The sequence below is a fragment of the Pristis pectinata genome, chromosome 22 (assembly GCF_009764475.1).
Source record: "Pristis pectinata isolate sPriPec2 chromosome 22, sPriPec2.1.pri, whole genome shotgun sequence".
Classification (NCBI taxonomy): domain Eukaryota; kingdom Metazoa; phylum Chordata; class Chondrichthyes; order Rhinopristiformes; family Pristidae; genus Pristis; species Pristis pectinata.
Window position 1 is genome coordinate 17,669,510 of NC_067426.1, and position 25,540 is coordinate 17,695,049.

The 25,540-nt window shown below is 38.6% G+C and overlaps 1 protein-coding gene across 2 annotated transcripts in view; it reads left to right on the top strand.

Annotated features, from left to right (window-relative positions):
- The window catches only part of fndc5a (fibronectin type III domain containing 5a), a 57,456-nt gene extending 39,975 nt beyond the window's left edge, over positions 1 to 17,481 (top strand). Inside the window, exons 4-7 of one of the 2 annotated variants that reach the window (XM_052036479.1) lie at positions 2,920 to 3,012; positions 5,265 to 5,398; positions 14,386 to 14,492; positions 17,334 to 17,395. In XM_052036479.1, the coding sequence (XP_051892439.1) occupies positions 2,920 to 3,012; positions 5,265 to 5,398; positions 14,386 to 14,478 (320 nt within the window). In that variant the 3' untranslated portion in view covers positions 14,479 to 14,492; positions 17,334 to 17,395. Of the gene's footprint in view, positions 1 to 2,919; positions 3,013 to 5,264; positions 5,399 to 14,385; positions 14,493 to 17,333 lie in introns of both variants that reach the window. The other variant, XM_052036480.1, reaches the window with a different exon arrangement.
- Positions 17,482 to 25,540: the final 8,059 nt, after the last annotated feature.

The window sequence follows — 25,540 nt, forward strand, 5'->3', positions numbered from 1 at the left end:
ATGGGGCTTTCACCGCTGCCTATTGACTATAAGAACTGATACACTTGTGCCTGGCACTGATGACATTCCTTCGCATTTTTCATTGCCTTTTCTGTCAAGATTACAGTCCTTCAAGCCAGATCAAACATAAGACTCTTGGTGTCTTTCAACTTTAACAGGATCCATTCATCATTTAAGCCACAAATCTATCCTTTAGTGCATAGTTTAAATATTGCCAAAGTTTCAAAGACAAGAGGGCTTTTTCAGCACAACTACATAGACACTAACTGTTTCTTCAATTCTTTGATTCCTTGTGCCAAAGTTATAGCTCTCTGCTATCTCTAATGGCTGTGAATTAAAATATTCCTCCAATCTCTTTGAAGAGAACAGCACTAGTTCTCTAATAGTGCTACCAGATTATTAAGCTTGTGATAGGTCTCAGAGCCAGTCTCCAAAAGTCTGTTAATAATCTACATTTTATGCTCTTTTATTGCAGTATTCCATGCCATTGTGTTCTTAACACTAGCCTGCTCTTCAAGTATTGTTCCTCATAAAGAACTATTCCAACTCTTCCACATAAGCTGTAAATGACTCCCATAATCAATCGGACACCCCCACCTACCTAGATAGCCCGTCTGACTCAGCCACTACCTTGTCCCACCTCCTGCCTGAACAATAACACACTGCTGCACTTATTCCCTGTTTACTTCTCCCATAATCAGTATTTCTCTCTATGCTACACGTGACCCAGGTCTTTGTTTTATTGGATTAATTGCCACTGCCAACATAAATTTATCTACTCACTTTGCACCCAGGAAGACCTGGAAAACAGAATCCTGAGGTCCTGTGGTGACAGCCATCAATCAGTATATTCAACAAAAAACTTCTTTAAATCACCACGTTTGTTTTTACAGGTTATATATGTGTTGGTTGTGGTGATAATCCTTGATACTAATTATGTGCTTGCAGGTGGTCTGTGTGCCGGTCTTATAGTGCTTGTAAATTCTAATTATAATAATCTCCAGAAGGCGCCAGGAGCTTTGGAAGAAGGACGTGCACTTTAAAGCAGACTGACAAAAACTAACGTGCGGATACATCACATATATGAAATCATTATGTTACAGACTTGCATGTCAAGTCAAGTCAAGTTATTTGTCATGTGCACAATTACAGTGAGGTACAGGTACAATGAAAAACTTAGAGACACAAAGGACTGCGGATGCTGGAATCTGGAGCAACAAACAATCTGCTGGAGGAACACAACAGGTCAAGCAGCATCTGTGGAAGGAAAGGACTCTGCAGGGTTTCAACCCAAAATGTCAACAATTCCTTTCCTCCCACAGATGCTGCTCAACCCACTGAGTTCCTCTAGCAGATTCTTTGTTGCTTGACGATCAAAAACTTGCTTACAGCAGCATCACAGGCACGTAGGTACAGACAACACACGGAAAATAAACTATGCATCTATTATGCAAGGCAGTGAAGAGGAAAAAAAATGACTGTGCAGAAACAAGACATTAATGCAAGAAAAAGACACAATCAGGGACAAGTCCATGATAGTGCAAGGGGTGGTTTGTAGTGTCCCATTGCTGAGCTAGGATTAGGGTTGTGCAGGTCAGTTCAAGAACCTGATGGTGTCTTATTTACTTACAAATATACCATAGTCAAAGGAAGGCCTGACTCTAGCAACTGGAAATGCATAGTCATAAGCTATTTTAATATCCTAATCATTCTTCCTGGCTCTGCAGCAGAGTCAAGGGCAAGGAAGTGCTCTTGGCCTTACACTAGGTTCTGGAGAAAATGGGCAACACAGCCTGAGCAAGAGCCCAAAGGTGAATCCACAAAACTTCCTTTTAAATTATAACTTGATCCTCATCCAAAATCACGGTGAGTAGGTGGCCTGAATCGTTGAGCCCTCAAAAGCAGCTGGCAATGATGCTGGGCTGGACTGCAAACTGTAGGTGGAGAAGGGCAGCAGTGAGTAAGTGCTGATGGCAGTCATCAGTATTACATCTGTTCCTCCCAGCACTGTACTGAAGTAAAGAAACTAAGCTCTAATGGCAGGAATGATTGGATTTAACATTCTCTTTTAAATTATCTCTTTCCTGACTGCCTCTTAACAACATCTGTTTATTTCCTTGTCTTATTAATTTTGCAGATTCTTTTGGAACAAAACAATTCCCATAACAGTATTAAATGGACAAATAACCTTCTGGCACGTACTTCATCCCTGTTTGCACGCATCTACATTTACACTAAAATATCAAACAGTAAAAGGATACTGCTTCAACTTCCCATTTCATTAAACCTTCTTGAAATTCTCAGCATTCTTCTATCTCTCTCCCGCTGCCTCTCTTTATAAAATCAAAATTTCAAAGTTCAGCCAACGTAGTCCCACTAATGTTTCCTCAGTCCTCACTGTGGGTGGGGTGCAGCCAAACCTGGAAGCAGATATTGCCAAAGACAGGGAAGCAGATGGTGAGGGATGAAGAGACAAAAAGGAGGCAGGGGGAGGAAGAAATTAGGAGATAAATCTAACATGGTATTGGCTAGAGGGGAAATATACTGGATTTACTGAATTCACCAAAATCACCAACCTACATATAAAGTGTACATTTTATTGATGTTATAACAACTACAGTATTTTAAAATTCTCCCTGTAGCTGTAACATACATCTACAGTTTATAATTGTATATAACAGTCTTCAACGTATCTTTAGGTCTCTATATACATCTAATATTCAGATTTTGAACAAATAATTTTTATGCAATTATTATACAATATATTTTAATATTTATCCTCCATGATGTAAATAGAAACTTTAGTCATTCCATGGTAAGTGGTCAGAGATTTCTCAGTAGTTATGTAGTTTTATTAATTGACCCCATAAATTATATCTTGTGTATCTGTCACTCAGTCATTTAACCTCTATCTTACAGATGAGGTGACAACAAAGATGCTGCAGCGGCGATATACACAATTAAGAACAGGCGAGATGATCATCATTGTGGTTGTTCTAGTCATGTGGGCAGGTGGGTGATTGTTCTACACTTGTTATCCTCTCAGCAGTCAAGGAAATACAGCATTGTTTTTGCATTGCCTGCTGTTCAGTCTGGCACTGTGAGAGGGTCTGAATTTTACCTTTCAAATACAGAAACCTTTTATGTGCACTTAAAGAATATGGCAAACAGTATTACAGCCACTTTGTTCAATATTTAATATTTTTACTATCCTGTTCAGAAATACTATTAGATGTGTGTGTTGAATCTGGGTCATGTGCTTACTAACCTGTCACCAGATCAGACTGAACCCTGTAGACCTAAAAATTTGCTAATCTTTTATATGTAGGCAATTACACCACTTAGATCTCTCTTATAATCCTACCTGGTACCTATCTATCATTAGTGTACGCAATTCTACACCCCCACCATCTCTAACTCATTCCTACTGCCTCCCTTGTGCCTAAACTGATTAATTAATTCATCACCTCTAAGTTTCACTTCTGATATGTTCTCATTACCAATCTCCCATGTTGCAATTAACGTCCTCTTATTTTCTCCGGCAACCCTGTCTTTAACCTACAGGGATCTCAAGCATACCAAATTAAAATTCTTACTTTATATATGAATCATTCCGCTATCTCTTCAAGTCTCTTCCACCCCCACTGATGTTCTGCACCCGGCCTCCAATAAGGCCTCCTCTCCAACATCCAAACAATAAGAGAACCTTAAGATGTCCAGCTCTTTGCTTTCTGTAACTCTCTCACTAAACTCCTCCATATTGCTACTACTCTCTCCACCTTCAGAAGCCTTCACAGTACCTATGCCTATGTCTTCCTTTACCTCCACTAATTCTGCAACTGCCCAGTCCATTTCTTTAATTATACTGGGTCATTTACAATATTTCAGCTGCCCTGTAACTGGGCCAGTCAATTCTGACAAAGATTGGACAGTCTGAATACTGGTTAACTCTCTCTAGTCCAGCACTCTTGGGACCTGACTGGTGCCTTACCACAGAAAACCTGGACCACATAAATTAACCCCAATCATCTTCTTATGAGCAGGAAACTGTTGTTTCTCTTAGTGGGTCACATAAGGGTTACAAGATCTGTCCATAACCTAAAGTTTCCCTGTCGGATATGCTATTGGCTGAAATTGTTGTGGGCTGAGATTGCAAAAATTGCACTGTAAGGTTAATTAGCTACAGATTAGTACAGATCTTAGTCAATATTTGATCTTAGTTGGAATCAGTTAATTAATACAGATCTGTACTACATATTCAAAACATGCCGTACCACAGAATGCCGGATTAGAGACTTTCAACCAATTCATCTGTTCCTTTCCAGGAGCTAATGGCTCAGGTGTAGATTTCAACTTCTTATTGTTTGTGAATGATGTTAATGTAGTAGACGCCCAGTGGTAAGTTGTTCTGCACAACACCATCTCAGTGTTGATCCATTACAGCAGTGCTTTGTTCAAAAAGTATGATAATGCATTCCAGTGCAAATTTTTTTGATAAACAAAACACTCATGGACAGAAGTCCATGTCACAGCTGCTATGTTAACAGAGTTATGAACAACAAGGCCCAAGTGATTTAGCTGCCAATGCCTCTGGCTCATTTGAGACAGTTCCATCTGTTGAATAGATTTACATGTACAAGTCACTGCCCCATTTCTGAAAGACCTGACTAGGGGCATTTTACAGGTGACCAATTGCGTCATGTTATAGAGTCATAGAGAGAGTCATAGGGTCGTACAGCACAGAAACGGGCCTGCGTCCATTCTAACCATGTTGACTATCTATACTAATCCCATTTGCCTGCATTAGACCCGTATCCCTCTACTTCTTTCTATCCAGATGCCTTTTAAATCCTGTAATTGTATCTGTATCACTTCCTCTGGCAGTTCATTCCATATAACCACCACCCTCCGTGTGAAAAACTTGCCCCTCTGATGCTTGAGTTTCATTTCCCTTGGGCTAAAGAAACAATCTCAGGTGGACAGCTCTTTCTCAGATGGAGCAATGGGCCAATTTGCTTCCTACAAAGCAACAAAATCCATTAATCTATAAACTCCCTATCCTCTGAGTACTTAAGAACTACCAGAAATACTAATTGATGAGTTAAGTAGATGCTAAAGAATTTTGCTGATGAAGCACAATGGATGTGAGATGGAATGTGGCTCTGTTAGTTTTTTTTCTTCTACACGTGCTCTCCCTGCATGGTTTAGTTAGTTCTACATCCTCAGTACTGACTGACAATTGATTCTTCTTTTCTATTTGTCAGGTGTGATAGCTTTGTTTTGCAGGCAATATGATATCATAAAAGACAATGAACCTAACAATAATAAGGACAAAGCCAAGAGCTCCTCAGAATACAGCACCCCAGAGCACCCAACAGGAGGGCTGTTACGCAGCAAGGTAGGAGAAAATGGCTGCCGTTCTAAGAGTTTATACTGGAACAAATAAAACCATGCCAGCATATAGTAAGGCTGAATGAATGTGTACGGGAGAAGCAAAATGATGAAATTGTAACAACTTGCACATCAGCCACTCACTGGCTGTATATTCAAGCAGTTTTTGATCCTGAATTGAAAGTAAACTTGATTTAACTGCATCATATACTTCAATAAAACACCTTCTTGTTGTTACCGTACCAGCTTCAATCAATCTATTTCTGTAAACATATGTGTTTGTCTTTGCCAACCCCTCTCTACAGTGAGCCAGCGTCCAGGTTTCTATTGGGCCAGTTGCTTCATTTGTGAAGCTGGGGAGCACTCCTGCTCTTCTTGGCTCCACAGGATGTTTTTTAAAAGAAATCTAATGTTTCATTGCCAAGTGTGGTGGTTGCTGTTCTAAAACTCTCAACAGGATTCAATGAATAATAGGTAAAGGAATGAATATCAATAGAGCTCTTTATTATCTAGACTTAATCAGTGGATGTCAAAAATGTACAGTTTCAAATCACTTCTAAACTAACAAATACCCTTAGATTGTTAGCAATGCACTGCTTCATCATCTCCATCACTAGTGAATTAAACAGCTATTAGGGTAGGGACTATTAAGGTTAAACTGAGTTCAATAAAAATAGACTACATTCTCTTTCCGTGACCCACTCCATCTTCTCAGCTAAGTCTTTTTCTGCTAGATTCTCTCTAATTCCTTTCATATCCTCCACTCATTGCTACTGCAGGGCTTGTTGAATTAATTTCCTCCATGAAACCTGCTGCCTGCTCTCCTGATCCACTCTTAGCCAGTCTCCAACCTGTACTTCATTCACAGTGCCATCCTTTAATCCTTTTCCATAGATTTTATTCTCACTCCACTTCTGACTATTGTCATCACTTCCCTCCTTAAATGTCTGCAGTGTATAAAGTGATATAACTTTTAAACCAGTCATATAGCTGTGAAACAAATCATTGTAACCATAAAAGTTAGGAATGATATTTAGCAGTTTAATGTGCAGATAAAAATCTAAAAAAGTGACAAGCAATTCTGTACTGATTAATAATCCTAATTCTTAGATCCATTAAAAACACTCTGGAGGTCATCATCTGATTAAAAAAAACAATCACAGTCTCCTGTATCTACATCAAATGATTTCTTGGAATTTACTTCATCGGGAAAAGTACTGAAAATCAGAAAAGATTCTCAGGTGAAGAGTAAAAAATGCACCAAATTTGCTGAAATTTTATTTCAACCCACAGAAATTCTAACCTCCATTTGAGGTAAGTTGTTTGTCAATCAACTGTGGTCACCCATTAAGTATTGGTAAATTCCTCACACTAATTAAGAGTGACAGAATAATACAAAGCAGAGAAGGCCATTCAATCAGTCCCGACACATGATTCTTTCATCAGAGTCACATATATTTTCCTTTTAGTATTTATCACATCTCCTTGGAAGGTAATTATTGAATCTGCTTTCAGGGAGAGTACTACAGATCAGGCCAACTCATTATGTTGCCAGCTATTAAATTGGATCTGCTGGTTACCAATCCTTACACAGCTGAAAACAGCTTTGCCTCATTTACTCTTAACGCAACTGTTTACAATTTGGAACAACTCTCATCTTTCTCAGTTTCTTGGTCCTAACTGTATAGCTGAAGTTTGTCATTCCTTGGTTTGTTTGACAGTTATGTTATTAGATTACAAGATATATGCTACAGATTTGTTTCAGTGATAATGTGGTAAGAGTGCAGTGTATGTCCCACTAAGATTTAGATCTAGCTTCCTAAAGTCTCTTGTACAGAAATGAATACAATTCCTCAGCTGAGAGCTACCTCACGGTTTATAAAGTTTTAGCATAATTTCCTTACTTTTACAATCAATGTCTGTATTAAAAAGCCTTCTGCTACCCTCAAATATACAAAATAAAGTACTGTAGGTACTGAAAACATAAAACATTAGAATGCACAGCATAGGAACAGGCCTTTCGGCCCACCATGTCTGTGCTGATCATGATGCCAAATTAAGCTAATCCCTTCTGTTTGCACATGGTCCATATCCCTTCCCCTGCATATTCATGTGCCCGTCTAAAAGCCACTTGAACGCCACTATTGTATCTGCTTCCACTACCACCTCTGGTAGCGCATTCCAGGCATATACCACTCTGTGTAATAAAAATCCCCGCACATCCTCTTTAAACTTTCCCCGTCTCACCTTAAAACCATGCCCTCTAGTACTTTACATTTCTACCTTGGGAAAAAGAGTCTGGTTATTTACTCTGCCTATGCCTCTCATAATTTTATAAGTCTCCAGTCAACCTCTGACCCGCCGAGGAAACCCGCCAAGCTTGTCCAACCTCTCCTTACAGGTAATACCCTCTAATCCAGGCAGCATCCTGTTAAGTATCTTCTGAGGCCTCTCCAAAGCCTTCACATTCTTCCTGTAATGGGGCAACCAGAACTGCACACAATACTCCAAGTGCAGCCTGATCAAAGTGTTATACAAATACAACATGACTTCCTGACTCTTGTACTCTATATCCCTAGCAATGAAGGCAAGCATGCCATATGCCTTCTTTACCACTCTACCTACTTGCATTGCCACTTTTAGGGAGGTATGGACATGGACCCCAAGATCCCTCTGTACATCAAAACCTGAATGAACATGTCTGGCCATTCTCAACAGATTCAGACAGCAATTATGGAAACACAAACTGCTGGAGGAAGTCAGTGGGTCAAGCAGCATCTGTGGAGGCAAAGGGATGGTCTACATTTCGGTTTGAGAACCTGCATCAGGACTCAGAGTGTAGAGGGAAGATAGCCAGTGTAAAGAGGTGGGAGGGAGGGATAAGGCAGGGGCTGGTAAGTGATCAGTGGAACCAGGTGAAGTGAGGGGTGATGGGCAGATGGAGCCTGGTGGAAAGGGGAGTGTGGGGAGGAGTACAGAGACAGGCGGGTGGGTGATAGGTGGAACATGTAAGGAAAAAGGGGTAAGAGAGCCTCGGTGATCCAGTAGGAGTCGGAAAGGAAGACTGGGAAATTCAGTGCTCATGACAAACTGAGACAAACGGAGTTTGTCTTTTTTAAAGTTGCTGAACCTTCATCAGACCTGGAAATAGAGGGAAAAAAGGGTTTATAATGTAGAAGGGGTAGGAGTGGGAGTACAAGGAAAAAGGGAAGGTCTATCTTGGGGTGAAGGAAGAGATTAAAAGATAAAAAGAGTGATAGTGTGAGATAACAAAAGTCTAGGTCATATGAAATTACCAAAGAAATGTTGAAGGAATTACATATGCTTGGAGTAAAAATGCCAAAAAATGCATTTTTCTTAAGATGTTGCACTAACCATTAGTTCTGGAAGTCTGCAAAGAGCATCGTTGGAAGGTGAGCTGTTGTTTCTGATCTGCAATGAAGCAGTGCAAGAGATTCAGGACAAAGACCAGAATGAGAGGGAGGCGGAGAATGTACGTGAGAGGCAACCAGAAATTAGAGGTTTCTCCACCAAAGGCAATGGGCCAACAGTGGTGCAGTTACTGGGTGTATCTCTCCTTTCTTTTTCCATCAGATGTTGTAGTAATTACAATCCAGAAATCACTTGGGACCTCCCCTGTTTTCAAGCAGGTTTGCAAGATTGTGTGCAGACTCTGCAGAATTTCAACCATTATTTCTTTTAGTTCTAGAATGCATGCTACCTGGTCTCTTTAATTTTCTAGTTTGAAGATTGTCAGTCTTTTATATACCTCCTGTTTAGTTATTTTTATCTAAGCCAAGATTACCACTGTCTCTTCCATTCATCTACACTGGTAACATTCTCTTTCCCAGCGAAAGCAAATCAAGAGTATTCACCCCATGTTTAGCTTTAATGTGCAGCAGGTGAGGACAACCGGCAACTGATAATCTTGCCATTTTAATTAAAGCAATCAATAACAAATTTCCACCTCTAAATATTGTCATCGGACAGTTATATCTTAGGGTGCCCTTACTTTCACCCTCAGAGCTTGCTGTTTACTCTGTACCTGAACCATCTCCTCTGTGAGGTGCTCCCATTGTCTAATTACTATCCTTCCTTCTAGTTTCTGGTTCTTATCTGTTGGGTGAGTTTGCTTTTCAACTCACAGTAATTAGTCCCCACACAATTACTTCCTCTGGTTAAGTATTTTTATGCTTTATCCTTGTCCTTTTCTATAAATATTCTAAACAGTATTATGATCACTGCTCCCCAAATAAATATTTAGGAAGATTAGTCACTTTGTTAAATAAGTTAAGATCTCCAGCCTGGAACAATGATGAAGTTATAATTTACACTGGCCTGGAGATAAGCTGGCCCTGATTTTAATTATCCTAGTAGCCTTGACAACACTGTTAAAGACTGTCTATAGTTTTTCCTACTGACAGGAGTGAAAATGGTAATCAAACTAGTCTTTGGTGGTGTATCATTTGGACTACACTTCTACACTGGCTTAAGTGGCACTATGCAAACTGGTTGCCATGGCAGCAGATGGTGTTACTGCTGAAGAATAATTTCAATCCCAAAACTTCCATATCTTCACTTTGTAGATTGTCAAGCTTCTCCTTACTCTTCACCTGAGAACCTGACTCTGATTCCTTAAGCAAGATTACACATCATCAACAAAACAGTTCACACATTCCAGAAAAGGGCTTTTCTTGTCAAAAGGAATACCAGCAACAAACTTGTGAATGTTGGGTAACAGCACTGGGAGTCTTAATTCCAGTATCTGTTGCCGGGATGCACTAATTATTGGCATCATTAAAAAAGGGCAAACTTTCTACAGCATGTTGAGAAAAGGAGTTTCAGTATTCAATTTTCCTTACTAAGGATGATAAATATTATACCTTCCTATACTGTTTCCTGGCTGGTCAATTTTGCTTGATAATGTGCTTATTATCAACTGGTGAACTACTTCCTAAGTTGTAAAAATTATGAAGAAAGTCAAATATGTTTTATTTGGCACTTATGACCTCTGACATTTCAAAGTGTTCTACAACCAATGCAGTACCTCTGTATTGTAGAAAACACACAGCCAATTTGTGTACAGCAGAATTCCCTAACCAGCAGTGTGATGAAAAACCAGTTTATCTGTTTTATTTGATGTTGATCGAGGGATACTGAGGATGATTCTCCTGTCCTTCTTCATGTGGTGCCATGGGTCCTTTCAGGATCCTCAGGCCCATGAAATATCTCTCAGTTTAATGGGCAAAACAAAATTTTTCTATATTATGTAGCCCAAATACACAATGTAGTCATTGGAACCAGAATTTGGAAATGGAGGACAATATCCGGTGGATTCTATATTTGGTACATTTGAAAATGGACACATTTCTAACTAAACCACATTTCCAAATGGCAGTACCTTTTACAATGCAGCAATCCCTCAGCAACACACTGGACCCTCAACTTATTTTATCGTACTCAAGAGTAGGACTTGAATCAATAACCTTCTGAATCAGAAGTGAGAGTGTTACTGCTTGAGACACAACCAATATTGTTGCCTTAGTATGGTTTCTTTCACCTGGGAGATTTGTGCTCTTCACATTTTCCCCAATTAATTTAAGTTGACATACAATTATCACAGCATCATAGAATGAAATGACACAGGAAGAGGCATTAGCCCATCATGCCTGTTCTGATAAAGCCATCCAATCAATGCCACTCCCTTGATCTTGCCAAATTACCCTGCATTATTTTGCCCTTTCAAGTTGTGAGCAAGTTCCCCTTTGAGAGATACCAATGAATCATCTTCCATCACATTTTTAGGGCAGTGCACTGCAGATCATGAAAACTTGGGATGTAAACTACTTTTTTCCTCATATTGCTATGGACTCTTTTACCAAACTTCCTGTTTTCACTGTATCCTGGTTCCTGTTGTTCATCAGCTGCTGACACATTAGTGATGGGAAACAGAATGCTTAAACTCACTGCCTTGATTTTCTGCCATCTGGCTGGTCAATCCCTAGCAATATCACCACAGACAGGAGAGCTGCTTTTCCACAAGGAGTAATTAAAGGCAAGTTCAAGAGTGCCTTAGAATGGATTAATTGTCTTGCACCTCCTTCCCCAGAGCAGCAGGTGTGAAGGCCTTCACGTGAACTTCTTCTGTCCCCTCTGCTTTTATTGCTTCAGTTTGGATGCATTCAATAGGATTTATTGGTTTGTAGAAAGTCTTCAGGAAAATATTAACTCCAGATTTACTTAAAAACTAAAGATTGAACTGTATAAGATGTCAATAAGAAAGATACATATGCTGATTTTTCTAAAGTCAAATAGCAGCACATCTGACCTTTACTCTGTAGGATAGATGAATTCTTACATTATTTTCAGCTTGTGGAGTAAGGAGGAAGTAGGATGCAAGGAGGAGAATTAGAGATATGTTTTCATTCATCTCCATAAGTTTCAGCATCCTCATTGGTCAGAGCCCCAGCAATGTGCCACTCCAATTTGCTGCAGCCTTATCTTTGGGATATTCATAGAATAAGAATGGTTATGTGATACTAGCTGCCACTGCCAGAGATTATGTCCTACCCTGTCTTCCCAAAGAGAAGGAAGAGGAAGTGAGTTAGTGCTCAATGTGATGTGCTGCAGTGTGCACAGACTTTGAAATATGAGAATGAATCTTGTGGCACCAAAGTGTTTGTGGGGGTTTGGTCTCACGTATATATGAATACCTGATTATATATATATATATATATATATATATATATATATATATATATATATATATATATATATGAATACCTGATTGACAGGTATTGTTGGCTTATGAGGGTGGTCAAGTGGTGTGTTGAGCACAGTGTGAGGCTAGGGGTAGAGTTGGTGGGAAGTGCCATTTGAAGGTGCACTCCCTGCCCTTAACCATTTGTCCTTGTCATAGGTTTGCAAAACTGCATCCATTTTTTCGACACATGGCTCCAGACCATCGCCTGCTGAGCTACCATCTTCCACTGTTCTCACTGTGTGGCCCTGGAGGAACTTGAGTCTCCTGCCCCCCTTTTTCCCCATGCTCCTCTCCTTCATTGGTAAACTGCACGTCTAGTCATTGTCATCTCTCTCACTAAGCGTCCAGTTCAACAGCAGGCAAGTGTGGAGCCTGTAGTTGTCCATGCTGTGCTGTAGCCCTCACTCACATCAGTGTTCGAAACTACACCTCTCCTCCCCTTTAAAAGGAGCAGCCTTCCTTTCAGTAGTATGGAATAATTTCAGCCAGTGTTGCTACTCTCTAACTTAAACTCCCTTTCTGCGGCACCAGTCAATTTAACAGTGCACTGAGCAAGATGCTACAATCATGCTACGTTTATATACTACCTTCACCAGTTTGATTCAGCATGGTTTAATTACACATTGCAAACCCTGTGCCTGTTTTCTGGAGCGATCCAATTTAACTACTTCATGTATTTACCTTGCAAAAAAATGTCCCTGGCAAATTTTAAATTTTAAAATGTAGTTTAGGAGGTGATCCTTAAAATACTCAGCCTAAGAAACAATTACTGAGAATCTCAGCAAAGATCTCATTTGTGACAGAAGCAACAGCAAGCAACAATGGAAAAAAATCCTCACAGTTAGCTCCTAACACATTTTGATATGTTGTCACATACTGACAAATACTGCTGTTTTGGCAAGGTTTGGTTCTGTCACAACAGCTCAAACTAGGATGGATTCCAGCAAGGAAAAGAGCTAGAGATCACACCAGAAGGAAACAATATAGACAAACCATGGCAAATGAAGAACACTTAGCTCATGAAAGTGTAATTCACAGCTTTAAGATGTTATTTTGCCATTCATATGAAATGCAAATGGTGGATAAAAGCAGAAATAAATACGTCGCATAGCCAATTTTACCTTCAGTCAGTTGTCTCTGAATATTCTCCAACCAATATCCCTTGGTTAATAGCCATAAAATCTATCTCTTTGACTAAGCATTTGGTCATATGCTATAATACAACAGATGCTCAGTGTGAAATTTGTTTGATAACATTCCTATGAAATGCCTTGGGAGCTCTTATTACACCTATACTACGGTACAAATCCAAGCTGTTGTTTACAGGCAAAACGTGCAGTACAGTGAGGTGAATCCATTTATTGTACAACAGGACAAGGCATTGTAGATCATCCTGAATTTGACCCTTGCAGGAATCACAACAGTCAGTTCCATTGGACACTTATGCAGACTAGATCAGCAGTGTTTCTTTGGTTGTGTATTTCAGTGCTAATTACAGCATTGTCATCCACTTTGTACACAAGGAAATGTACACGTACTCTGGCATTGTATAGCCTGATTAATAGGTACAGGGAGAGAAAAATAATGATAGTCTTGGCTTATGATTTTTAAGGAAATTGATTAAAATATTTACATATTATGAAACTGGCATCACTGATGTATAGTCTTGGAAATGCTTTGAAAGCTAATACATTGTTTCAGAATAAATTAGAGCAGCAGATCAGAGGCATGGGCCCAGGCTGTGGTAGGGCAAATTCTAGACTGATATGCAGAAGAGTAACAAGCATTTGCATTATATCTCCTGGATCTATGTGAAGGTAAAAATTTGAATCATTTAAAGCTGCTTTTATATTGTGCAGCACAATGCAGTTACCCCATGTTACAATTTCAATCCCTGTATATAGGTCTGTACAATATTGCACAACATGTAGGTGGTTTTGGAAACAACTGGATGCTGTAATTTCATCCTTCTGGAAGAAAGAGATGAATGAAAGGCCACCTCCTTCCATAATTAGAGAGACATTCTTCTTGCACTTACTTACTTTGAATTCTGAAATTCCGTGAACCAGTTCTCCATTCTCTTACATCAAAAGCAAAATACTATGGGTATGAGATATCTGATTTAAAAACAGAAAATGCTGAAAACTGTCAAGCATGTTAGGCAGCCTCTACAGAGAATGATACAGGGTTAACATTTCAGGTAAATGTTAACTCTATTCCTTTCTCCACAGATGCTGCCTGACCTGCTGAGTATTCCACCACTTTATGTTTCTATACTATTGGATCCAACTCCCCGTACTAGAGGCAGAATGACAGATCTATAATAAATCCTGTAAATGTGAGGAGACTTCTCATTGTTATGTGCGGGATCAACATAAGAGATAATCTTGTGAAGAGGTTATATGTGTATTTATATAATATGTACATAATATAATTTGCAAAGTGCATTGTGGCACAGGTTTTACATATTTTGAGATGAAGCCACCTTTAATTTATACATAATTTTTGTATCTGAGACCATTTGCATACACTGGCACATTCCTTGTACAGACTTCTGAAACATAATCCAAGAATTTACTTTGCTAGAGGTTCAATAGAAACCATTGTGGAGAAATAAAGTGACAGATACCTGCAGATTTGCAGTTGTGCAGTAGGAGAACTTTAAGAAAGTACCCAACAACAATGCCATATACCTAACCAGAAGCTCTGCCAATTGTTTGTGTTATTACAGTGGCAAGAGCAGTGAGTAAATCAGCATGTGTCGAAGGATTGAAAGAATGAATTCTCTCAAAAAGGCTGTACTGCTATGAAAAGTAATGACCTCACAATCTCTCTGGAAAACCAAAGATAAACTATTTACATAAACAGAAAATCTTTCAACATTGCCCTAGGATATTTAAGCTATTATTTCCAGAATGAAAAATTCTTAAAAGATAATAACACAAAAATTCTCTCAAGTAATGCCAACTTTTAATTCCTCACACAAGAGAATTTTCTGCAAAGCTTATGTTTAGAACTTTGTGTGCTAGTAGCGCACTTTTATAAATGTGATCCAGTTACAGACACTGCTGGACAGTTGCAGAGACATCAAGGAGAAAACACCTGTGTCATGTCATTTGTACAAAATCCAACCACACTTCTGGGGCCTGTGAATGGCACAAGCCTTGAATACTAAGACATTCACCTGGACATTACTGGTGACTCTGAAGCTGTGTATCTTCATTAAGATGGGTTTCTTTTTCCTCCTATCTTGCTGATCAGCATCTCCACCAATGATCTTATCGCCCCTGCTGATCTCTTACCATTGGGATCCTCTTCCCAATCCCTGGTGTTTGGTGGTGATCATCTTCCCCCCACTCCCAATATGCTGACCACCACATTACCTCTTGATCACCATTCTGAAGAAGGGCAGGAGCTTGCAGGGGAATGGACAACATACCCAATTGCATGGGTATGGCCTGTTCTACCTCACACAAACCTTGGGCTTCCCTTTCACTGAAGTGACAAAGGCTCCAGACCAAGCATCAAACTGACACAGGCACTTTCCACAGCAATGAGGTTTCACACATTGAAAGCTTCTAGTCTAAAGTGTTTATTTAAAAAACAATGCAAATTTTCAAATAAGCAAATAAAATTTTAAGAATTCCCCAGTACTTAGGAGTAGGTACATCAACATTTAAGACCATGAGACCGTAAGATATCGGGGCAGAATTAGGCTATTCAGCCCATCGAGTCTGCTTCGCCATTCAATCATGGCTGATCTTTTTAACCCCATTCTCCCACATTCTGCCCATAACCCTTAACCCCTTTACCAATCAAAAACCTATCAACTTCTGCCTTAAATGCACCCAATGATTTGGCCTCCACTGCCCTCTGTGGCAATTTAAGCTATTGAGTTTGTCAAAATGTAGGCTGAGAAACAGCAACAAGCACTTCATTTTTTATATTAAGATCAGTTGACTGTGAATTGTACTGAATTATACAGAATAAAGACAATTTGTTAAAAAAACTTCTGCGAGTTCAAAGAAATGGACTTAATTGCAAGACATTAACTGTTTAAACTGATAATGCAAAGGGTATGCAGTTTGTGGCAATGTTGCTAATGTGGCAGCCAAAATAATGCTCTTTCTATCACTGATGCAATCACTTTATCAACAAACATAAGAAGGATCTGTGTAAACATTGAAGGTTTTTATTGTGTGTATCTTGGTTGCACATGAATCATAATTGTTATGGCAGTTCGAAAATTAGATATGTGTTGTGCTCTACTTAGCTAAGCGTAAAAACAAAATGGCTAAAGCTGCCATCTGGTGCAATTGATAGAAAAGGGAATAATTAAAGCAGCTCTTCAAGATACTGTGACTTCTGCTTTCTATTCCATACTAGGGAAATTTGAGTTTCTTACTGCTTGTATTGATCTGCCCTAGATCTGAAAATTGTTCAGTAAAGTCAGGTTATCTGTCTAATGTACATAACTGGGTATTAGGAGAATGCTTGGTGATTCCAGGCCTAATGCCGGCATTCAGACATAAGTATCTTTTCAGCTAATAGTAGTGCAGGTTCCAGGTTATCTAACTTTCATACTGAGAAAGTGTGTAATGGCACATGTCCATATGAACCCAAAGGGGGAATAAATTAGTGCATTAAAAATATTGTTTTTAATTAGAAAGCCTGAAACCTTTGGTTGTGAAGGCAAGATCTTGGGGGTATTTAAAGAGGGCGTAGGTACATTTTTGAACGATCAGGGAGTTGAGGGCACAGAAGAGGACTTAAGCAAATCAACCATGTTCATATTGAATGATGGGGGTACGCTTGAAGGTCTGTGTGGCCTACTCCTGCTCCTGTTTTCTATGTTGTGGTCAGTTCAGTCTACAATTGTGAAAGGAAATGATTGGAATGGCACTAACCAGGTTGTGATACCTTCCAGCACAAACTTTGTGGGTAGAATGCCTTCCTATTGTTCTGTAGTATTGTAATGATAAGTTATCATCTCAGGGAAGAATCTCCAAACAAATGGAATTTTGCTTTGCCCTTCATGAACTATCTTAAGTATTAAATTCACAAGAGCTATCCAATGGCTAAGCATCAAACAGATCATCCATATTTGTAAAGCCAGTCCTGACAACATCATGTGATAATGAAATACTGTTTAAAATAACAATTTCATCCTTTTATTCAGTTTCCGAAGAACAAGCCTTCTGTAAATATCATTGAAGCCTGACTGCTATGCGGCCAAGAGGATGGTTTAATTAATCCATTAACTTTCTCATGGGAGGAAGCAGCCAGCATCGGAATACTGTGAGTGCCCTGCTTCATAAACAGAATTAAAAGCACATATTAATCAAGATTTCCTAAGAAAGATCATCTTCAACAAGGCCAAGAGACACTTTTATTCCTCAACTGTGGAAAAGACTCAAAGGTTTTGAGCATTTTTTATGTTGCAGCAAAAGGTAATTTAACCAAGATTTCATCTCTACATTCCTGTGAAGGGATATTCTGATACAGAAACAAACATTTAGAAATGGTTGCATTGCTTCAAAATTCTTTCACTGAGAGTTCATTGGATGAAATGTTAACAATTGACAAAAGCTGTTGCAGAAATGCAAGCGACTGATGACATGCAGACCTTAAAGGATATTAAGTATCTTTAAAGAAACAATGAGGAATGTGATTTGGACCACAACTTCTAAGGTGACATCACTTCATGATCTAAGTACAATAAAGGGTAGCTTCTCTACAAGGAGAATGGCAAGACGACTTTTGAAGTTCATCAAGAACATCTTTATTGCAAAGGTTATTATATTTCTATTCCCATACTGAATGATTTTAAATCTCTGTTTTGCTTATGAATGATTTTTTGACTTACAAGCTGGATATTTCCTCTATCATACAGTCCGTAAAATGAAATTAATCTGCAAAGAGATAGCACTTTAATTTTTCCAGCCTTTTCTTCCCATGAGCCATTAACATCAGCCAGCACAATTCATCTACACAATTTCTTTTCTTATTATCTTTATGGTAATTAACAGTACACCTTTAAAAATAAAGGTGACCAAACTCTTAATTACAAAAAAAAAGACATTGAGGATTTTCTTTTACCTTCTTTTTCTTAACTGTAATGTGCAGCTATACCAAACTAGGGAGCAGAGAAGACTTGGTAAAGACAAACTTTATTTATTGCAAAAATGTGTTCATAATCCAGAGTGCAATCAATGCGGTTCAGGTTATGGAACCTATTTGTTTTCACACCGTGTCTCTGATGTACAGAGTGATCTCAAAATATATGTTTTTCTTTTCTTTTGATTCTGACCAGGGGAATTAATGGGCATGTGAGAGGGAATAAGTTACAGGCCTGTAGGGAAATAAGGAGGGGAAAGGGACTGATGGGATATCTCATCTGGGAGCTGGTGTGGATCTGATGGGTTGAATGGCCAACTCTTGTGATGTGATAAGCAAATGACAAATTAGTATTATCTAATTAATTGGAGGAATCCTTGGACAGAATTATGGTTATGCTTTAAAACTACTATTGCAGCAATGTTAACATTGGCATTTTTTTATAGTGCTGTCCATGGTATGTTTCTGCAGGTACCAGTACAAGTGAATTGTGGTGATTTATGTGTTGCCTACCATTTCATTTGAAATGTATATAGTTGTGGAGCAATAAGTGTTAATACAAAAATACTAAAACCTGATACTAAACTGTTTTATTTTAATCTCTCTGCAGTTTAGGAGAATGAGGGGTAATGTTATTAAAACATACAAGATCCTAAGTGCTCATGACATGGTACATGTTGAAATGTTTCCACCATGTCATGAGAGAGCCTCAAAAGAGGGGACATCATTACAAGGGAGTAGTCATTCATTTAAAACCGATTATTCTTCCAGACTATGGAAAATTTCTGAAAGGGTTCTGGAGACTAGATTACTGGAGGCATTTGAAGAGCAGGTAGATAATTTTTTGAAAGATAAGGGAATTGAGGGCTATGTGGTACTGGTACAGGATGTAAGGCCTGGGACAGATCAATCATGTTCATATTGAATGGCAGGGCAGGCTTGAGGGGCCAGGCGGCCTACTCCTGCTCCATTTTCTTCTGTTCTTGTGTAAATTTGCATGTTAAAATTGCAGACAAATGGTAAAATAGGGACATCTAATTCTATTTTGACAGTTTTAAAATAAATTTTAAATTCATAGTACTGAGCAATCCATCAAAACACAGAACTCAAATTGACATTTTTTTTGTGCTTTGTTTTCCTCAAGACTATGGGCTGGGCTGTTGGCTGAAGCCTTTCACCAGGATATGGAATAGCAAGGTATATGGCCTAAACTGGGTAAATGGAGCTAAGGTATAGGTCAGCCAAGATCTAATTGAAAGATCTCTGGTGACGATGTTTACAGAATATCAGAGAGGAGGCCTTCTGCTTCCTTGTGCGTGACAGTTTATTTTGTAGGATGCACCCCTTGCAATGCCATGCCCCATGGCTGGAGCCCAGACCTGCCACTAGTTGTTGGCAATGAGCCCTTTAGACAAAAAAAAAGGCTGAGTTGATCTTCAAGGGTTACCCACCACAAGACACTCAACCATTCCCCTCCCTCCCACCCACCTACCTATATAGACACACATGGAGCAAACCAGTGATTATTTTATAACCGAGGTAAGCTGGGAGACTGGGATTCCCCTCTTCCTTTCTGTATCCCAGTGAAACCTATTACCAATGTCGAGTCTACATTGTACTGCCAAGGACACCAAGGAAGTACTTTGGATGTTTATTGATGATAGAGACTTGAAGGTTTTCCTTCCTCATGTTGTCCACAAACTCTACCTTTGCCAAAGACAACAGAGAGGAATACCCACCCCTATTACTTTCCCTCTCTGTACTCAAGTAGAACTGTGAATTGGAGCTCGGATCAACGTGATATGGGGCAATGAAAATACGTAGTATGATTGCAGTGGATTAAAATGAAACAAAAGTTTAAAATAGAAGCAAACTTGTTTAAAAGATGTGCCTTTATAAATAGAGAGTAATTTCCCAGAAGATGATGATATAATCCTTTGTGTGTTTAATTGTCACTCTATATTAAATCCATAATTCAATGACATGGATTCCATATTTTTTGAATTAGGGAGTGTCACAATCAGATGTCATGCTATTTTTAAAAATTTCAATGCTTCCTTAAATATGCGTGATAATGCTATCCAAGAGTATTAGTAAAATGCCAATGATTTGCGTCTCCTGTGTACAATGTAGACTATTTTTTATAGAATGTGAGCCAACTGATCCAAGAGGTCCTGTAAACTTACCTTCATTAATCTTACATAATTATTATGGTAAGATGACTCCACTAGACATGGCTATCCATACCTTAGTTCAGAATGAGTCAGATGAGAGTTTGGATGAAGTTTAGCTTCTTATTTTTTCACTGACCTGTCCTATAAAGTCATATTATTCCTTACAATGTTCCCTGAAGTAAAATTATATTGTTATTTGTGATTGATTTAAAAACTGACCTTTAGAAAATCATGCATTTATGTATTCCCAAATATCCTGCTTTTTATAGAATGTGTTTCTTTTTCAAATCCAATTTCTTTAAAGCAACACTTCTTCCTCGAGAATGGCTCAAAGCTTGATTATAATCATCAAAATTCCAGATTTGAGATAACTTTGATTTCAACCTTGTCCTAATATATTATTGCAGCATTACACTCAAAAGTTCTTATTTTATCCACAGACTATCTTCCTTGTAGTCATGCTCATTATTGCTGTTACACACTGAATATCTCTGAGCAAACTAAACATATACAGGAGAAAATATTTCTCATGAATAAGCTGCTTGTAACAGAACTACTTCAGGTTTTATGTTTGGCTACATAACATTAGTCAAACATAACTCACTTCAAAATTATGTTAAAGCAACTTGTGATGTTTATATTGTTACAGTATTGCATAAATACAATTGTAGATCACTTTAATTCTATCAAGTATGTACTTATGTGAACCATGCAACTGAGATAACTTGGAATAGTTGCCTCTAAGAAAAAAAAAGGATGCAACAAAGGTCATTTCTGTTACTTCTCATTTAACTTAAGTTCCTTGCAAAGGCACCATGTTCCTTTAATTGTAATCTCAGCGCAGTCTCACTCATACATGATACGAGAGACAAATTCACAAAGGTTAACATAGCATTCAGTGCTCACCTATGACTCTCTCCTCAAGCCTTCTTCAATCATTAGAGATTATAGTTTGCAAGGGGCACACTTTTTTGAAACCATAACAAAGTCATTTGACATAAATTCTGTTTCTTTAGAGTCTTGAACTTCCATTGTTTTTGCCACATTTGTGTACATCTATGAATCCAAGCTTATGACCAATATTCCCCTTCGAGAGAGATAGTTTAGAATTGTATGATCCTGTATTGTTACAGATAGCTTACTGATGTATCAGATCTTAAAATGCATTATATAAGTGCACAAGAGACAACTTTTACTATGGGTTTATAGCTATTGCTTGACTTCCAGAGAAGGTTAACTTTATTTAACCTGGCTGCAATTGTAAAATCTGATTGATTTCCATAAGTAATATACTAAAAAAGGTCTGTTGAGTGGCTGATACTGAGAATAGCCATCTCTCCAGATACTTGACTCAATTTCAGAAACAGTTCATTGATTAATCAGTGGATACAGCACATGGAAACGAGGCATCTTATCACCAGGAGACTTATAGAGGGGGGAAATTAAAATAGACCAGTCTACTCTTCCTCAGCCATCTCTTCTGATATTCTGTCATGAAATAGCATTCATGACAGTGACAGACATCATTAACTCCACCATATCCCAGTTATTGGAATGAAAAATAGGGGGGGGGGGGGTGTCATAATATATTCCAAACTCTTCCATGTCATGTTTATAAGGTAAAGATTTCCTGCAATACATTTAAAATCTCACAGCATTTTATCAATATGAGATAAATATAAATATCAATATACTGGCCATTAGTAAAGACCTAAAAAAAAGACATTATCTATATATTTTAAGACAGTTTTACAGTTTGATTCATGAAGCTTACAAAAGTCATCAAAAAATGGCCATATTTCATTTGTGTCTGGTGTGTTGAACTACTGATTACATACTGCTACTGGGCTATGTAAATTACAGAGAATGAATTCTGCCAGTGCTATTAGTTTTAACAATGTTAGCTGGATTGACTCCAGCTTTATAATATATAATACAAGAGGACTTCATTTACATTAATGCAATGCAACAGTAGATTGTCATTAATATTTTATTCACTCTATGTTGTATACTATTAATATCTGTCAAGATTTTTTTCTAATCACTATTTTCAGTGAATTTCTATGGAAAATATTGTCATTTAAAAGAAGTACCTTTTACAGCCCACAATATACTTGTGGAATGTAATCACTGTTTGGTAAATGTGGTAGCCAATTTGCACATTGCTAGATCCCACAATCTATCTTCATATAATTAAAGATAAATTTTAATGAGTATAGAGCCAAGATATAACCCTTATTTACAGTCTTCAAAAATAGATATTAAAACTCTAAACTTGCTTGAGTTTACATGGGAAAAATAAGAGACTACAGATGCTGGAATCTGGAGCAAAAATGAGCAGCTGGAGGAATGCAACAGATCAGTCAGCATCCGTGGAGGGAAATGGATAGTCGACATTTTGGGTTGAGACCATCTGAACTGAGAGTAGCAACCCCTCACCTCTTTACAGTGGCTATCACCCTTCTATTCTTTCAGTCCAGATGAAGGGTGGACTGGACTTCATCTGGACTGAAAGAGTAGAAGGGAGATAGCCACTATGAAGAGGTGAGGGGCTGCTATCGTCCTTGTACTCTCAGTCCACATGAGGGGTCTCAACTGTCCATTTCCCTCCACAGATGCTGCCTGACCCACTGAGTTCCTCCAGCCACTCGTTTTTTTGCTTTAGTTTACACTTTAGTTGCAACACCATACCCCAAACCCAGAAAAAATGGCAGCACTGCTCAGTACCAATTTCACTGACCTTTAAGCTGTGAAGCTTTGGAGGTCATTCCAGTTACTTGGGTTATTTGCATTGAGAGTTTACACAATTGAAGGAGTCCACTCAGCCCATTCTGCATCTGCTATGCCACCTTCCAGCACTAGGTCTGTAAACTTTGCAGGTCACAGCTCTTCAAGTACACATCCAAGTAATGTTTGCGTGATGAGGATTTCTGCCTCCCCCACTGATTCAGGTAGTGAATTCCACACTTCTAACATTCTCTGGGTGAAAAAAAAATCTTCATCTCTCTAATAAACAATTTCTAATTTACAAGTCATTGTGGGGCGGTAATAATGGTGCAGCTGGTAGAACCGCTGCCACACAGGGGCAGGGACCGAGGTTCAGACCTCAGGTGCCAACTGGAACTTGCAAGTTCTCCATGACCATGTGGATTTCCTTTGTGTGTTCTAGTTTCCTCTCAAGTCCCAAAACCGTGCTTGTCGCTGGGTTAATTGACCACTGTAAATTACCCCTAGTGTGTAGATGAGTGGTAGAATCTGTGGAGTTGATAGAATGTAGGGAGAATGGGATTAGTGTGAATGGGTGGTTGATGGTCAGTGCAGACTACGTGGGCTGAAGGGCCTGTTTCTGTGCTGTATCTCTCTTAGAGTCATAGATCCAGATAATTTAATCCACATATGTGCTGATAGGTTGAGCAAGTTAGAGCTTTTCTCTTTGGAGAAAAGGAGGATGAGAGGTGACTTGATAGAGGTGTACAAGATGATAAGAGGCATAGATTGAGTGGACAGTCAGAGACCTTTTCCCAGAGCAACAATGGTTAACACAAGGGGACATAATTTTAAGGTCATTGGAGGAAGGTATAAGGGGGATGTCAGGGTTAAGTTTTTTTTTTACACAGAGAGTGGTGGGTGTGTGGCACGCACTGCCGACAGAGGTTGTGGGGGCAGATACATTAGGGACATTTAAGAGACTCTTACATGAATGATAGAAAAATAGGGGGCTATGTGGGAGGGAAGGGTTAGATAGATCTTAGAGCAGGATAAAATGTCGGCACAACATTGTGGGCCGAAGGGTCTGTACTGTGCTGTAGTGTTCTATGTGCTTTTCCTGTGTCCTCTTTATATTTTATAACAAGCATTGTTTGGATAATTTGGGGTTGAAATGAGTTTTGGGTTGCCTTTACTAGATGCACACAATAGTTTCAGCTGCTGTATCAATTACCTCTGTAATTCTATTCCATCGACTTCAGTAGAACCAAATGGCAAAGGTGAGTAAATTGGCAACCAATATTCTCGCATACATTTGGCATTGCCAAACAGTGACAGGCTTCTCCTACAATCAGAAAGCTGGGTTAATTGTTAAGAGAGCAGTATCTTGTACAGAGTGAAAGCACAGCTATTATAGTCCCAGCCTCAGTATGGATGTAGCTTTGCCTTAAACTGCCTAACCTTGAGAACCTCTCACTTCCATTGACAGAGTTTACTGGGAGGAAGTTACTGAAAGGTTTCAGAAATTAAAAATAGAGGAGTCTATCGAGGAGTTCACTGGCTATTTATATTCATTATGGTGTTGGAATGTCTTGGAACATTGAAAACTACCCCTTTGTACTCACTTATATGTTAGCTTATGGCAGTTCGTATTATTTGAGAAATAATCCAGTCATTCTGAGACTCTATCTACAAATATCTGGTGGCACTCTGTATCATGCTGTATTGATAAAAAAAACTGGTACCTGTAGCTAAGCTCCTGCGTACTGAGCTGATCATTTAACAGTGATAAGCAAAATGATCCCAAGCAGAGACAAAATATCGTGCCTAAAATCTCAGATTGCACTCCTAAATTTCTTTCAAAGTGAAAATGGTAAAGATCTGAGCACAGACCAATATCACAGTTGTGAATAATATATTGCACAGGAAGGAGATACTAATGTTCCAAAGAGCAAGAGTAAAAAGTAACTTAAGTTTGTATTACCGTCCAACTACAAAAGTTTTTCCACTATGTGATTTTGAATGATCTATAAAAATCAAGTTCAAATTAGTTCTCCAGGTCTTTTAAATTCCCTTCAGAAGTTGGGTAATTAATTATCTATACAAGTATGTGCAAGCTTATGAAATCACCTTTATTATTTTTGCATATTTACAATGATTGCTTAAAGCTACATACTTATGAGAGATTCTGCCAAGAAATAAATGTCAATAAATGAAAGAGTCAAATTACAAAATGATAGCTGGCAGAAACATACAAAAACATATTTAAAACAATTAAAACAATGTGATCCTTTTCTAACTTTCTATGTCAATGGAAGAATTTTAATTTACTGAAATTAAAATTTACAACTGTTGGAAAGAATGAAGAACCAGAGGGCCTAACAAAATA